This window comes from Anastrepha obliqua, chromosome 4 (assembly GCF_027943255.1).
Source record: "Anastrepha obliqua isolate idAnaObli1 chromosome 4, idAnaObli1_1.0, whole genome shotgun sequence".
Taxonomy (NCBI): domain Eukaryota; kingdom Metazoa; phylum Arthropoda; class Insecta; order Diptera; family Tephritidae; genus Anastrepha; species Anastrepha obliqua.
In genome coordinates, this window is record NC_072895.1 from 114,872,922 (window position 1) to 114,890,731 (window position 17,810).

The 17,810-nt window shown below is 31.2% G+C and overlaps 1 protein-coding gene across 6 annotated transcripts in view; it reads left to right on the top strand.

Moving 5' to 3' along the window:
- LOC129243634 (A disintegrin and metalloproteinase with thrombospondin motifs like) overlaps positions 1-17,810 on the top strand; it is a 236,910-nt gene that overhangs the window by 118,465 nt on the left and 100,635 nt on the right. For all 6 annotated transcript variants that reach the window (XM_054880807.1, XM_054880809.1, XM_054880806.1 and 3 more), the window contains exon 5: positions 4,214-4,315. In XM_054880807.1, the coding sequence (XP_054736782.1) occupies positions 4,214-4,315 (102 nt within the window). The remainder of the gene's footprint in view (positions 1-4,213; positions 4,316-17,810) is intronic.

Genomic DNA, 17,810 nt, shown 5'->3' on the forward strand with positions numbered 1-17,810 from the left:
ATATGTATTGTTTTTTAATAATTTAAAAACGTATTGATTTTTTTTAAGTTAAAGTTAAGTTTAAATTTAAAGATATAAATTAACAACAATTTTTCAATTTTTGTTAATTAAGAAACCTGAATATTTATTTTTCAAAAAAAAATATTTTTTTAAATTTTCATTTTCATAATTCCCATACTCAACCAGATATGAATTTCTACACCAGATAGAACTTTTGAAAATAAAATAAAAAACTTAAAAAAAATTAAAATAAATTCAAAATTAAATTATGCAAATTGGTTACGAGTTATTAAAATATTAAACAAACAATGTTTAACAAAAAAATTTTATAAAAAAATATATTTTTTTTTATAATTTCCATATTCAACCAGATATGAATTTCTACCCTGGTTCTAACTTTTGAAATTTAAATTAAATTTGAAATTAAAGTATTGAAATTAATTACGAGTTATTAAAATATTAAAAAAAAATTTGTTTAACCAAATTTTTTTATGTCAAAGTTTATTGTTGATAGTATTACTTCACTTTACTTTAAAATAATTGAACTTGATTACGAATTGTTAAAAAATTAAAAAAAAAAAAAATTGCGAACAAAATTTTCTTAACAAAAATTTTGTTTTTGCGTTCAGAATGGAACATTTTTTCTTATCAAAATTTTCTTAACAACAATTTTTTTTTACAATTTTTTTTAATTTCAAAGTTCATCGTTGATAGTGTTAATTTACTTTAAAAATAAACTGGCAAATATTTATGAGTCACGAAAACATTTTAAAAATATCGAATTAGAAGTGTAATAATACAAGTTTTAAATACATTTTTGGTTTAACTCTTTAAAATTATAATTTTGTACTATTTTTTGTACTATTTTCGAAATTGAAAATTATAAAATTATTTACATACAGCTTTTCGAGGGACTCTTTAACTTTTCTAAATTATTTTTTCTATTTAAACACTTTAAAGAAACATTAAAAAATTGATATGTTTAATTTACAATAATTTTTGAAATAATTTTAGAATTTTTATTTTAAAACGCCTTAAATAAAATTAAATAATTTATCAACCAAAGATTTTATTGAGATGCTTTAAAATTACTGTTTTATTTAATTAATTTTGGCAATAAAATTTCCAAGTACGGTTTCCGCTCGCTGCATATTTTTCGAATAATTCTTTCGCTTCTATGCCCGCTCCAATGATAACTCATTGCTGCTTAACAGCGCTCAATCCATTTTCGTGCACCTTTATTAATAATATTGCCATATTTTTATTTTTTTCAATTTTTTATTTATTTTTTTTTTTATTTTTTTATTATTTTTTCCGATATTGATTTATGCTCTTCGAAATGGCATTGAAAAGTGGTAAAATACATAACACTTGTTGGGCGGGCATTTTCAGCACTTAGTAGTTCTCTGCTAGTAATTTGTGCTGACCGCTTGTTCATAAGGGGTGGCTACAGCAAATTGCATTACCGTTTATTTAATGCTCGCAGTTTTATTAAATCTATGTTTCATTTGGTGCGATAATTTTTGCCTAACTACAACATCAGATAAACAAGTGCACACATACACATACATCTACTCTATCTGTGTTGTAAAAATTGATTTATGTGCGGAATTTGATTGCAATGCGTGACAAATGCGGTTATGAAAAATTAGCACTTTGCGTGGATTAACTCACTTCGAGGGGCTAAAAAGCATTAAGCTCATGCTTACTCAATAAAAGTAGAATAAATTATAGAACAGAAATGTTGCGAGCAGTACTCACACAAATGCGTTATCATCTTAATGGAGGCATTAAAAATTGAAATTATTATTATTGTTATTATAGGTCTAAACTATTACAAAAAAATAAAAGTTAAAAATGTAATGCGTAAAAAATAAATTGTAAATTGAAATTCTAAGTAAAACAATTTTTTTTTAGGTTTTTTATTTAATCTGTTTTTACATTTATTGCGAAAAATTATTTATTTGAGACAAGCTAGCTGTCAAGGAGTCGGACCAAAAATCAATAAAATTCTTATTTCTTTAACAACTTTTCAATAACTTCATCTTTGGTATTTTAGCAACAATTATATGGTAGGTAGATATTTGGTGTGCAAACTTATTGAATATTTTTCAATAATTGAATGGCTTAAGATATGCCATAAAGCAGCAGAAGCTTCAAATAATTTTTTTTAGTTTCCTAAAATCCCAAATTTTGAAAAAGTTAAAAACTACATTCTCAAAAGTTATCCTTAAATTAGCACACATTATTTCATTGAAGGGCCTTTCCTACCATTTGTTCTACACAATGTACCACTTCATGTATTTTCTCTTAGTATTAAAAAGTATACCCATTAGAGAGTAAAGGAGCGAAGAAATTCGGGGATCCAACGTCTAGTTTCTATGAATCTAAGTTAAGGAGAAAATCAATTGAAAAGTCTACAGATCCAAACAATAAGAGATATAAGCATCATATCGCCTTCCAGAACACTGCAGCTTATTCGAAGTCGAACCAGTAGCAAGGGATGAGACTGTTAGCGGCCTACAGCTAGCTACTGTTGTTCTTCTTCTTCTTAATTGAGGCTCTACTAACTGTTGTTACAACATAAAAATCTGCATTTTCTTAGACGGCCAAGTTGTCCTCACGACACTTGCCTTTGTCATGATCAATTCAGCATCAGCAACAAAATGCTGATTACCCTTTAACACTGCCGCTGATCAGTTCGAGCAGTCCGATTTTTAAATAAATATTGTGGGTACTGGCACACTGTAACGTACTAGGCACCGAGAAGGTAGGACCAGCTTGCTAATTAAAGCTACTTTCACGCCACTTTCACTGGCCTGTAAGAGGTTAAACGACCCCGTAGTTTCCTACAATTTGAGAATTAGGCTCTCCAGTTCTCCTAAAAGAAGTGTAAGCGAAGGAAAAATGTATTGGTATCTACAACACAGGATCCTATATGGTCAGAATGGAACATGAGAATGGGGCAGGAATCGGAAAAACATACATTCTCAAAGAAAGTCAAGCTAAATGACTAAAAGTCCCTCGAATAGCTTTTGCAGAATCTGCTACGACAAAGTAGATCCAGAAACTATTACTTACTGCTGTCATTACTGTCCGTCATTTTACTGCATCAAAGCTCGTGCTGGAATTCTTAGGCCACTACAATCAGTTGTACGAGTATATTCTACGGGTTCTAGGATATAAAGAAATAATTGGGAACAAAATGGGAGGTAATTTAGCCAGGAAAGGGGTGGCCTCCCCATTTATGGGCCCAGGTGATTTTGTGGTCTAGTAAATAGTAGCTCTCTCATATTCATAATGTATTAAAAAACAAAGAACAGAATACTGAGACAATCTATTGGGTTTATTGCAATCAAAGTCAATGATAGGCAGCTTTAACCTAAAGCGATTTAAAGAAATTAAATGAAAAATATTCTAAGAATCATCACAGGAAATCTCATAAGGTATTATAGATTGGATTACATCTTAGTAGCCAGGGAATATACTCCAAAGGGTTTTTAATAAGAGGTGTTATTTTGATGTTCAAAGAAAAAAGCTATTTTTTAATATAAAAGATCAGATGTTTGTTTCATTATAAAGAGGAAGGTATGCCGTTAATAGTGGAAAATAACATCAGACAAATGACCACCACGACCACGCTTACAGGACAATATCCTTTTCATGAAATTTTCCATAACCAAATTGCAAAGTGGCTGTCCTATGTCCTCGATAGCCTCACGAACTCTATCTGTGAGGTCTTGAATCGACCCTGGGCTGTTGACGTAGACTTTCTCTTTCACGTGGCCCGAAAGAAAAAAGCCACAAGGTGTTAAATCACAAGATCTCGGTGGCCAATAGTGATCACCTCTTCGAGAGATAACATGGTCCGGAAACTTTTCCCATAAAAGGTCAATGATTTCGTTGCTTGTGTGACACGTAGTGCCGTCTTGTTGGAAACAAACGCTGTCCAGATCAATACCATCCAATTCCGGTCATAAAAATCGTTAATCATCTCTCGATAGCGATAGATACACCTGTTATTGGAAAACCCTTTAGTTTATATGTGTTCGCGAATATAAAAATTCCTGTTGGCTAGGAATATAAAAACTTTAATTATTCAATTTTAATATTATTTACGATATTTACATACCTTTTAGTTACGTACAGTTTTAAATAATTCTTGAATTTAACTATAACTACAAAAAAAATTTTTTTGTTTGTCTCATTTCAGGATGCTCAATCCAGCGATCAAATTGGTCAAGTCTACCAAGACGAGACCAACATGGCGGCCATATTGATGCGCCGTCACTTGGAGACTGGTGATTTAATAATGGTAAGTGCGAAACAAATTTCTGTATAAACCGCAGGAATAAGAGACAAATAGTGGTATTTTAAGAAATATAATATATGGGATAAATTAAGATTCTTAATCAAAAAAATCACGAGAGGTTTTTAAAGAGAGTTTCAGAACTAAGTTATTTATAGCCCTCATAAAAACAAAAAACTAATTTCAATTAAAAAGTGAATAATTCACTAGGTGGTGATTTGATAATAAATTCGGGGGAGGAGTAACATATATAAGCAATAGTAAAAGAGATAGTTTAGTACACAACTGAATAAACCAGCAGATTCAATGCCATATTTTTTTCTTGCCTTCTGAAACCCCAAATAGGAAAGAGCAATACCACTTCCTAGTTACTTAGCATAGCCAGCAAACAATTAAATTGAAAACTGAAAGTGGTTACCGAAATATGACTATTGATTGATTATTTACAAAAACTTAAATGAATGACCTCTGAAAAGTCAAAATCTTCATTAATAATGATGTAAAAATAGGAGACAGCCCGCAGTTTCCAAAAACCTGCTGTTCAAATTATTGTAAACTCCTACTAACTTGGAGCCCACAAGCTCCACACATTTGTAGCTGAAATCTTTATTATTAAATGAACAAAAAAAAACATTTATGTAAGAAATTAATACTCTAAATACTAAACCCCGCACTCATACACTAATAATCATATGCAATAGGCATAAGGCAAGTGTGTACTGCCCAAGAAGTTGCTGAAAATCAAACAAAAGACTTGAGCAATAAACCTGTGCTAATTCAAGCTGGTGTTTCACTGGTGCGGTGTTAGCAAATTGATTTGTTTGGCTTACTAATTTCGCCGCAAGGTAACTTGAACAACCAAAAATAAATAAAACAATGTATTGTTTTAATTTTTGTAGTTTTACATGTGTTACGAATTTTTTGTTACTGTGCTTCGGTAGACTTGTAGCGACACTGATTTTGTAATGCACATTTATTTCTCAGTCGTTATTTACTTCATCTAATAGGACGTTAATTGTTTAGATACATACAAACATATATTGCTCGTTAGAGTGGAGTTTGTAACTGGAAAACATATAAAAATTTAAGAATTAAAATTGGAAGCAAAAATGGCTGAAAATTTATAAAGCAAAATATAACACACAAGAATCGTGAAAAAATGGTAGCAAAAACTGCAAATATAAGACAGCAAATAAGAAGCCTAACAAAGTGCAAAAGCAACAAAGCAATGCTTTTGTTTTTGACTTGAAACATGCATAACAAAGATTCTTGAAACTTTTAAAGTAAATAAATAAAAGTATAGAAAATAAATAGCACACAAATAAAAATTAATAAGGCTTGCATAGCAACATAAAGCGCCGTATTCACAAAATTTCTTAATAATGTTAGAAGTTCATTGAACTCATTGAAAAAATTAAAAAAAATTGTAACTAGAGCTAATTTTTACTTTGAGTTTTAAGATAATTTCAATATTGCAAAAAGTGCAAATTTAAATTGATATTTAAAATCACAATTTAAAAACCTTTAAGGTGTAAAATGCCTCAGAAAATCAAAAGCATTTAAGTTGGTTTAGAAAAAATTGAATACTTGTACAAGGTGGCACAAAATTAAACATCCAAATCCGACATGTAATCCCCTTTACGTCATTTTGCAAAAATAAATATTGAAAAAAATTTCAAAAATTCAACTAGTAAAAATAATACAGGAAATCAAAATGAAAAATAAATTTAAAAATTTTAATAAATAGTAGGTAAAAAATTTAGTTTAATAAAAACTATACACATATTAAAATGAAAAATCTTCAAATATTGCAAAGGCCTCTGGAAAGCCTTAGAAAATCACAAAAAAATCAAGTCAAAAAAGTTCAGCCAAAGAAACAATGTTTCAAAAATTCTGTTATTTCAGATAGAAAAATAAATTTTACAATTTTAACAAAACGAAAAAAGCTTAAAAAATGATATAAGAAGTAAAAGCTTTTGAAAATGTCTAGTATTACGAAATATTTTAGAAAATAAAAACAAACTGTATTTAAAAATTTTAACAAAGGGGGAAACACCCCTTTAAAAAATTATGATAGTTAAAAATAGTACAGAAAATCAAAAAGAAAACTCAATTTGCAAGTTAGAAAAAAAAATTAATTCAAAATTTGTTTACGGAACCTGTATACAAATAAGAATTAAAATAAAAACTTTTTCGAGAATTCCAAAGGCATAAGAGGTCTTGAAAAATAACAAACAATAAAATTTAAAAAAGTCAACCAAATAAAGAAATTCTTACACAAAATTGTTTTAAAAATTTTAACGAAAATGCCATAAAATAAAAATTATAAAGAAAAACTTTTTCAAAAATTCCAAAGGCACAAAATGCCTTGAAAAATCACAAACAATAAAATTAGAAAAATTCAGCCGAAGAAAGAAATTGATAAACAAAGAAGCGGGTCTGTAGGCACAAAATATCTAAACACACTAAATTTTCAAATCTTCAAAAAGTATTATTCTTATTTTGAAAAGTAGAAAAACAGTAGCTCGCTTCTCAAATTAATTCATTTTATTGGAAAAGTCAAGTTGAAGTTCGAGAAGATTGTGTTCAAACGCTCTCATAATGCACCCTCATTTCCTCAATGAAGATGGGTTGCACATAAAAACGGTCTCAGTTGTACATTTCCAGCCAAACAGCTTCTCAATATCATTGTGAGATATGTATGTCTTGCTTTCTGGCATGAGTGCCAATAGGTGAATGTTAATTAAGAATGTCAACGAGCTTCGCACCGCCAGGCCTGCCCTACGTAACAGATCAGAAATTTTCTTAAACTTGTTTTGGGTACATATGAGTTTGGTGATTCTATAGCCTAATATGCTACGCCATCCTTGACTTAATTGCTGGTGATGGGATGATGGGATTGCAGTAGAATTAAATGCGATGCTTTATCAATCCAATTGACGCTGAGGCCTAGTGTCCATTTGGGGCCATCAATGAACCCTCTGACTATCTTCTCACCTTCTCATTTCTAGAATTGTTTCATTAAATCTAAATTAATTATCCCAAGAGTGCGAATGTCAGCACTACAGTCCTGAATTACTTAATCAAGCACGATGCGGTTGAGAAAGACGCCGGAACCGAAAAATAGCAGAACTAAAAAAATTAAATTTTCCAAATATTTCTCATTTAGTGTACTCGTATAAAAACATAAAAGTATAGTTATTTTTACCACTACAAAGCAAATACATATTTACCCGCAGAATTGCATTTCACTTTTGTTTATATATTTATATATTTAAAAAAAAATTCTCAGTAGCTTAACTCAATGAACTTGCATCATTCCCCAACTTCTAATCAATAAAGCCAGCTAAACAAAACGCACGCTCGCCGACATTGCGACATACACACATAGCTCCTCGCTTTAATTGCGAACAAAACAAGAGCAACAAAAATATGAATGTGTGTCTGTATATGAATTTCTATGCAAACATACATGTACATATGCATGTCCATACACATATGTATGTATGTGGGATGTGTCGGCCAGCACTTGGTGGCTTGATCGCTTTTAATGATGCTGGTCTGACAGCAGTTCGACAAAGCTTTGGTTTGCAGCAGTGGCATTACAACAAACACATAGCTATCTGATATTTCGTAAATTAAAACATTTCTGTGCACATAATTATGCTCGCATTGGTTGTTTGTTGGCATTTGTAAATGTTTTTCAGCCTGTCGCTCTAATTATTTGTGCGATGTGAGCGCAGAGACAAAAGGTCATTGATATAATTAGTAGAGATAAATAATGAAAAATTTTGAAGAAAAAACGAAAATCTTAGATAACTCGTACAGCAATTAAAAGTGACAAGCAAAGATTATATTTCAAGGAAATCTGAAAAAAAATATGCACGCCATGCAGTATAACTGAGTTTTTTTGAATTTAAGGCATACTTTTGAGTTATTATTTTTTATTCGTCTTTATGAAAAAGTCTAAAAATGTCAGAAAGGGGTTAAGAGAGAATGTTAAGTTGTATAAGAAAAGAAAAATCCTATATTGGAAATTTTTTTTTAATTGATCATTTACTTATGTTTATTGGATTTACAAAGTGGCACAAAATTAATCATCTCATCGTAAGGTTCATAATTTTTGCAATTTGACACTTGGGAACTAGGCAGCTGCTATATACAAGCAGACAAGCAGTGAAGTGGATTAGATTGGATAGAATAAAGAATGTCATCAGCATAAAGCATTTTTTTTTTAATTTATTAAAAAAGTTAGTCAAAAACCAAATTGGATGACTTACTATCAGTGTGTAAAAGCAAAAAAAATTTATATTTATATCCAGAACTTTTACATATTAAATTTCATTTATAATATTTGTTTTTCTCCATAACTTCATTGCAAATTTTAAATATGTGAATTTCCAACTTTAAAGAAAATTTTTAAATGGAAATATATTATTTTTTAAAGAAATTTTAACTTTCGCAAACCAATTAACTTAACATATTTTCTCGGTACTTGCTGTATTTAAATTATTCATCTGGTCAATCCGACAAATTTTTACGAAATTTCTGGCAATAAAAAAATTGTCGAAAAAAAATTTTTTTAAACAGAAATAAAATTTCAGTTAAAAACAAATTTAGAAAAAAAAATTAATTTAATTAAAAACAAAATTTGTTTTGTGATCCCTGCAGCTACTCAAAGAAAATTACTAAAAGAAAAGCAAGAAATTTTCAAACAATTTTCAAATTTCTTGCAAATTATATGTTTTTATTATATTGAAAGAATTTCGAATTTTTTAAAATGAACAAAAAGGGAAAATTTTAGATTGGTAGTAAATTACTTTTCTAATTGAAATTATTTTAAGGGTTTCAGCGGAAAAACACTATTTTTGGGAATTTTTTTCTTAAATATGGATTGAGCAAATTTATTAAAACCTTTTGCACATGATTAAGCATACTTTTAACTATATTCTGTAATATTCATGCGGAAATACTTAAAAATAAGCCAGTGACAGACCATGTCCGGGAAAGTCTTAAAAAAAACATTATGCAGTGATCACTGTATCTCGGTCGGAAATTATATTATCTGAAATCAAAACCAATTTTTGGTGGCGGTCTAAAGTGAAAACTTCTATTTTCAACGAAAATGTTCGTCATTTTGTGGGCGGGAAACCCCCTTTATGACAAAACAAAAAATATAAACTAAACGTTGGGGGGAGGCATTTTATAGGAAGAAAATGTGTACCAAGTTTGGAATGAATCGGTCAAGTAGTTTGTAAATGGCAGTGATCACCGACTTTCAAACTTTGAGGAAAACGCGTTTGCCTACTTGTCAGCCGCGCTGTCTTCCCGAACACTCACTGCCAGAGCTAAGACGCGAGACTAATTGGACAATAACTCCAAAAGTTTTCCTCAGATCGGCTTAAAATTTTGGGAATATATTCTTGAAATGTTAAACCATAAGATAAGACAAAAAAATCGATTTTTTGAAAGTGCAAACCCTTGCCCCCCCCCTCCTACTTACCTGTTGAAATCCTTAAAAAAATTCACATAAAAAGTTTTCGAAATTTCTAGAAAATGAAAGTTTTTTCAACACTTTCTTCCTCACAAATTTCTTAATATTTTTTTTTCATTCAAAGCACATATTTTAAAATTTTTATAATTAGCAAATAAGGGCCAAGAAATTTCAGACCAATATATATACGTCTTTTACCAGCATTTGTTAATGCAATCTTCTTAATGAAATTTTTTTCAATTCATAAATTTCAAAAAAAAACAAATAATTACCACATTTTCGCTGCTGTTCCTGCACTTGACTTATACACTAACATTTATGCTCAATTGCCCAATTAAAATTACAAAAAGAAGTATAGAAATTTCAAGCTAACGCCAACGTCAGTGACAGAGCCACTGTCATTACCATGACCCCAGAGGCGGTCAAAACAAAATTTCATACATATTTGTCCACCGCATTGCACATACAGCAAACAAGCGAATATGTTGTGGGTTACTGACCATCAAGCAAACGTATGCGCAGCAAAATAAGTAACAAAAGAAAATTGTGCAAAATATGTAGCAGAAATGTGATAACAAACACCAAAAAAAAAAACCAAGAAAACGAAGCAAAAATGTTGTGCCATTAGAGCTAGTTCGGCAACACCTTGACCAAATTGCCGTACACTTATTTTAATATTTTTTTTTGTTTTTGTTTTTTGCCAACTTTTTGCTGCTTTAGTACAGACATACTTATTGTTATTAATTCTTCTATGTTTTGAAGCAAATATTTTAAATTTCTTATAACTACACTTTGGTTGATCATATTTCATGTGCGAACAAGTAAAATAATTTCCACACACACGCATACATACATATCTCGTACTTTGTAGGTTGGAAAAGAGACTGCGCTTTTTTTACATTTTTTTGCTGCTCGAAATTTGCTTTGCGTAAATTGCTCACTTCCAGCAATTGTTGCACGAACTGGTTGGCTGCCATAATTTCAGCTAATTATATACGAGCTTAATAAATGTGTTTGAGTTTATTGTTTTTTTTTTCTATTCATTTTTTTTTCTTGGCGCATTTTGTTTTTAAATATTTGCTATTAAACAATATGCAATTAGCATTTTTTACGGCTCGCAAAGTGTCACACAATTCATTGCGATTTCATTGAGGTGACTGTGACTGGGTCTGAGGCTGTGGCTGCCACACATTTGTTACGTGCGAATATTGTGGTCATTTTGCTCACTCATTCAATTCATTTTTTTATGCTGTTGAGAGGTTGACTGACTGACTACCGCTTTACATATCCCCGCTGATCTCATATCAAGTCGCTCGGCTTCGCTTCACTTCATTCCGCCTCATTTCATCTCCCATTACTTCATTGTACTGACGGTAACCTTGCAACATATCTGCGACTTGTAGCTTTTTCATACATAAATTCATGTTTTTTTTTTGTTCCTCTTTCTATCAGCTCGGTTTTGCAAGATATTTGGTTTTTCATTTGCTTTGCTTTATAATAATTTTTGCAGCATTTTTGTAATAGTTTATCTTTGCTGGAATATTTTTTTTTTTTTTTTTTGAATACCGCAACCTTAGCCAGTCGTCGACCATTGTAGGTTATACGTATTATTGCATTACATTGGTTTGGTCACCACCATAATTTTTCTCGCGCAACACTTAACACCCTACCGCCAGGTTCGCTACTTAAGTATTTCGTTAAATCTCTGTTTACTTGGCTGTTATGATTATGATGATGGTGGTGGTGGGTATTTTTAAGGTATGAGATATAAGATATAAGATATAAGATATAAGATATAAGATATAAGATATAAGATATAAGATATAAGATATAAGATATAAGATATAAGATATAAGATATAAGATATAAGATATAAGATATAAGATATAAGATATAAGATATAAGATATAAGATATAAGATATAAGATATAAGATATAAGATATAAGATATAAGATATAAGATATAAGATATAAGATATAAGATATAAGATATAAGATATAAGATATAAGATATAAGATATAAGATATAAGATATAAGATATAAGATATAAGATATAAGATATAAGATATAAGATATAAGATATAAGATATAAGATATAAGATACAAGATATAAGATATAAGATATAAGACATGAGATAAAAAATAAAATATAAAAAATAAAATATGTAAAATAAAAGGTAATAAATAAACTAACAAAAAATATTAAAAATGCCAGCGTATAACTTAATCAGCCAACCACTCTCTCACTTTAGTTCCATTCTCCCATTCATCCATCGCACTTCCGCTTTGCTAACTCTAACCCTTCCCCAGCCGCAGTTGGCTCACATCAATCACCTTGGCTTCAGGATATTTAATTTTTATTTGCTTATCATAATCTCACATCTTTTGCCATTGAACAAACAAATCCAAGTAAACCAATTTATCCACGTAATTAAATATTTTGCTTAGCTTATAATTCGTTCCATATACATACACTGTTTTTTTCCATTTGTATACACTGTTTTTTACACATGTACGTATGTAAACAAATCTTCACGTGCTTAACCATGTGAATTTACCACATTTTGCCACAGACGGAAACGTGCTGCACACAAATAGACCAGCGAAGGCAATGAGTGTAATAAAATTAAAATTAATGTGAAAATGAGGCAAAGAAGTCCATTGAGGTATATTCAAAGTAATAAACACTTTCATATTTACCGTAAATTGCCATTTTAGTTTATTGTGAGTAAGCTTATATATTTAGCTCTAATGAAATAAAAACGAAGCGAATTGAGAGGTGCGGCTAGTTGCCTCTATTTCAAGATTATGATACTGAAATATGTACTACTCATGTTTATATGTATATATGTAGGCATGTAAGTTCATACATAGCGTTCTTACTAACGAACAACTTAAATAAATGCTAGAATACAGATTGTCATTTTTATAAATAAATAAATAAAAATGCAAATACATGGAATTTGTCTCTGTTAAATTACTAAATTAGGTTTTGCACAAACCCCTAATTTCGGCCTACACAATTCGCCATTGTATTCCCGAACTAGGCAGTTACAGCTGCAGTGAGTGGCATGAAATTGCCACAGTCCTAGCTAGTCTGGTTGCGTGAACACCGTTCTATCACTACTAAGTGGCAGCTCACATTCAAAGCCTCTATGAGACATTATCTGATCATCTATGGTAGTGATTCCAAAGCATACCTACTCTTGCAGCCCACCTTTCGTTCGTCTCAATGATTTTACAGAAAAATTACGAACCCAAGAAATAACCCAAAGTATCCCCAGTTTGTACATCTAAGCCAAGAGTTCCGCTTCAGACTCTGCATGAATATTTAATAATAAACTCTTTGGTAATGTTGAACCGACTTTCATCGTAGGGAGACCTACATGACTTATTACCTTTCGTATTCAAGCTCCAGTTTAGATTGAGTGTCACTGTATGAGGGGGAAAAAGAATAGCTTTGAATTTAATAATTTGACTTACAGGCAGACGGCGTTCAAATCAGTCGGCAATCTTCAAGGTGGCCATGAAATGCCGCATATCTCTTAGCGGGACGGCTGAATTATTTCGCATAAAATTTGGCTCGTTTAGTTCCTCGTCATTGCGGCATCGCGCGGAATTGTAGCGAGATTTGGCAACAAACTTCCTAAAAAACAATCAAAGTACAGAAGCAATCACAAAGGTATACCTATACAAACATGAAAGCTACTTATTTTTGAGAAATTTTTAAGAATAGTGACCAAACGATGGTGTAACAAACCCATCTGCGGAATCGCTGAAAAATTTGGCCGACTCTCAATGCTAAACTCGAAGAATCGCTGCTGAGCCAAAATAAACTATCCTTTGCAAGTGATTTCTTTTATAACGTGATGTTGCTGATAGGCAGACACATTTCTGCAGAAGCTGTCTAAATGTAAAAGAGGAAAAGACAATTTTGCAGCTTCGGTGCCACTGTTCTACTCCATCCAGCCGAAGATTCATCACTTCATGCAGGTAATTCTTTAATGAGTTGGCAGATCTTAGCAATATGAGAATCGGGGATCTGCAAAAGTTTTTGAAGAGTTCTCATTGATTTTTTTGGGAGATCAGGACAAGTTTCATAAGTGGCATTACAATGAGTTATGAGCCTGAGTGTGGGCAACCGCCACAACCTAACCTAATCTAGCCAGCCTAGGAATTTTCTTGGCACAGTTCTACAGGCACGCTTGTGAAGACAAATAAATTCACTGGTTTTTCTATTTTTTTATTTATTTTTATAATTATAATTTTTTTATTATTTTTATTATTATTATGTTTTTTTGCTTTTTTTTTGAAAAGTTTTTCAAAGTCAATATGAGACTATTACTATTTATTAACATATCAATGGCAAAATACGATTCATACGAAATTCCGTTCCAATTTTTTGTATTTTTGGTATTACTCCAATTCGACTTTGCTTAAATAGAGCTAAAGCTTTAGCAAAGTAAACGTTATGGGTCAATTCATAAAGCAATATTTACAATGTGCACTAAACAAGTTACACACACACATACATATGCAACATATAACCAATTTCCTAATCATAAATCGATCCCAATTTTTTTACTCATTCATTTGCCTTAGTAACTCCTCAAAGCACTCGCACTGCGCCACAGCCAACTTCAAGGGCTCACACACGGGCATGTGCGTTAGTGCATGTCATGTGGCAATCAGCAATCGCAACATGGTGGCGACCTTTACGCGCCACTGCGTATAAAAAGAAAATTATGTCTGTTCAAAGAAATAACCAGCCAAGTAACCTTAGTAGTTATGAGATAATTAGGCAGTGAAGGAGAGAAAATGGCTGTAAAGCAGATGAACAACTCACCGAAATTTAAAAGAAAAAATTAAACCTAGCACACGTCAATCAACTGCAGCAAGCATTCATATGCACATACATACAAAAATTTATTAAATCGCTAATAAATAAAGATACTCTATTTATAAGCTATATTAATAGGTATTCATACCGGCATACGTTGTTGTACGTAGCGTTGTAGTTTACAACAAATCTCCACTAATCACACACTTCAGCTTCACCACTTTTGCTATGATTTGCTCCGAATCATTTCAAACTCCTTTTAAATGGCAATAATTCATTGTCTTGTCATGAGCTTAACGACGACAAAAACAAAAACAAAAATAAAAATAAAAACAAGAAATAGTTTATAACAATTTCTGCCTCTGAAAATCAACCTCTCATAGGCTTTAATATGCCTTTCGAATTTATTTTATGGATTCATATGTTTCAGCTGCTTTTTTTATTTCAGTATTTCAGTTGCAACATGCAACATTATTGCATCAAAATGCAATTCATATTATTGGCGCCTGTTTTTTGATTTTTGTTTGTTGATATTTGTGCTGTCAGCATTACGTAATAATGTTTATTTAAATTACGACTGGCTACTGTGGTTGCTGTCTAAATGGCAGACAATTAAGGAAACACAATTTGGAAAATGAGATTCGAAAGTATACAATTTAAATTCCAAAAGACGTATAAAGAAATATAATACCACTTTACAAAAGCATATTTGACACAGAAAGACGATCATATAATCCTGAAAGTAAATCCTGAGTAGATCATGCAATTTTTATACAGCGAATTAGATTTTCAAATATTGGTTATAAAAATCTCTATATGATGAGGAAGAAATGAGTGGGTATTTCTGCAGTACTTTTGTCAACTGCAAGTAAATGCTTATATTGACGTCATTTGTGTCTCCGATAATCCCCCTCAATTCAATATTCAAAATAATTAATTCATTCTGACAAATATTTTCGTAGTGCATTTTATAAGAGGGATCTCAAATGTCTTTTTAAAAAGGGTTTCTTCCACTTTTCTTAGAAAAGTGGTCAAACTGATTCATGAAAATGGCCAAACTGACTCGTGAAAGTGGCAGCTAGGGGGTTAAAATGCTCCACAAAAATAATGCTCGTTGCATTATACTGCAGAACATTCGAAAAATACTTAAATATCGACTGAAAACTCTTGCTAAAAGTGATATATAGATTTCTTTACCCAAAATTTGGAAATTTAAACCAGTGAAAAACAGATTTGGGACGTACTTATTCTACAAAAATAAACCACTCATGATGTACTTTCAGAATTATATAGTTCATTTTTTGTTGTTATCAAAAACGTAAAATTTGTTTGCACTGTTTTAATGCGTTCCTCGAATGCTGATTTCAGCATTTATTTTTCTATAAATGGCGTGGCTGCTTGGCCTGTAGTTGCTAAGGGGAACTCTCTTTACATCTAACAGCCATTTAGCTTAATAGAATTCACTAACAGGAACGCGTTAATGTTAACAGACTGTTGCGGCCATATTTGCTTAGTAGCGTCCTTCCAATCTTTGTTGGTCATTCAGTTACTGTAGTTAAATAACCATTAGTATTCTAATCCATTAAGTGACTAATTGATATAATTGTGCCGCCTAAGAAAGCTGTCCTTTGTTTTTAAGTGGTTAAGTGGTACAAATTTGAAAATAATTTTTTTTGTTTGCTTATAAAATCCTGCAGTAACCCTAAAAGCGATATTGTAAAAGTACTTATATAGGTGGAAAAAATGTCTAAATACCTTCTAGTTGCAATTTTGGCGCAACGCCTCTCAGAACGATTAGTGATTCTTTAATACCTACACTTGCAAGTAAATTCTCCATACTTTTTCCCCGAAGCAAGTAGTTTTTCTGCTCGATGCTTTTTTAGTACTTCAGTGCTTCTGTCTATATTCTCATGGGAAGCTATATGACTCGATTATCATTGCATAACCAAAATTTCTCTTTTTTACACTCATCTATCCTTTATAAGCTCTCAAATATCCAATTCACCACACTTAATTCCCACAAAACGTATAGAAGGGTAACTCCCAATTAGTATTGATTTACATGCAAGACAGCTTCGCGCGGCATTTAATGACTGCTAACTCACTAAGCGTACTGCGTACCTAGCCAACCGCCGCCTGCTCGTGCGTTCACCACGCACGCTTGCATTCTGCTCGTAATGCGTGTGACTTAATGCGCGTTATAAACATTTTTGATATGAAACAAATTCACTTTGCTTACAAGTGGGCTAATTTGCATTTTAAGTATAAAGTGGTACGCAAACATATGTATGCCTATGCAGGTGTGTGTGTGTGCAAAGGTGTGCGCATGTTTTGCATAAAAAGTTGTTGAAGACAATTTGTAGCGGCCGCAAAACAAAGAAATAAACACAAACTAAAAAAGTACTGATTTGTTGTAGAAATGACTAAATTGCACATTTCCTTTGCTGTGAAAATTAGAAAAAATTTGCATACGAAATGAGTTATGCTCGCAAGTAGTAAATTAAAATTGCTCTGTAGTTGGACATTGAATGCGTGTAGCGTTTGGCGGCAAGTGGGCGCACAGAAGTGATGTAGTGCTTTTGCCAGATATTTTTTTTACTACTTTAGCGCAGAAAAAAGTTTTAAAGCAAATGGTTATTTAATTGTAATTTTTTTAAATTACGAATCAATAAACGATTTAATTGATTAGTGCAAAAAATGGCACATTTTTAAGCAGTGGCCCAGATTTCCAGAGAATCCAAACACTTTAAAAATCATTGATTTTCCTTTTTGCCCTAAAACAATTATTTTGAAAGTTATATTAAATTAAAAAACAAAACATTTTTTTGAAAAAAATAACACTTGAAATGCCAAAAAAACATTTCCCAAAATTAGTGGGCAAGAAACAATTTTTATTAATAAAACATTTTTTCCCCAATACTTTTGGACACAAATATATATTATATATTTTTTAAATAATTGCTTAAGAAAGCATTTTTTCCTTTTTTTCTAAAATAATTTTTTAAAAAGCCTATTTTTTTTTTTAAATTTTCCCAAAAAAGAAAAAGAATTTGGAGAAAAAAAATATTTTTTTTAAATAAATGCCTTAGAAAGCAATTTTTTCTTTATTCTAATTTATCTTATAAAATTCGAAAAAGCCTTGTTAATAAAAAAATAATATTAAAAT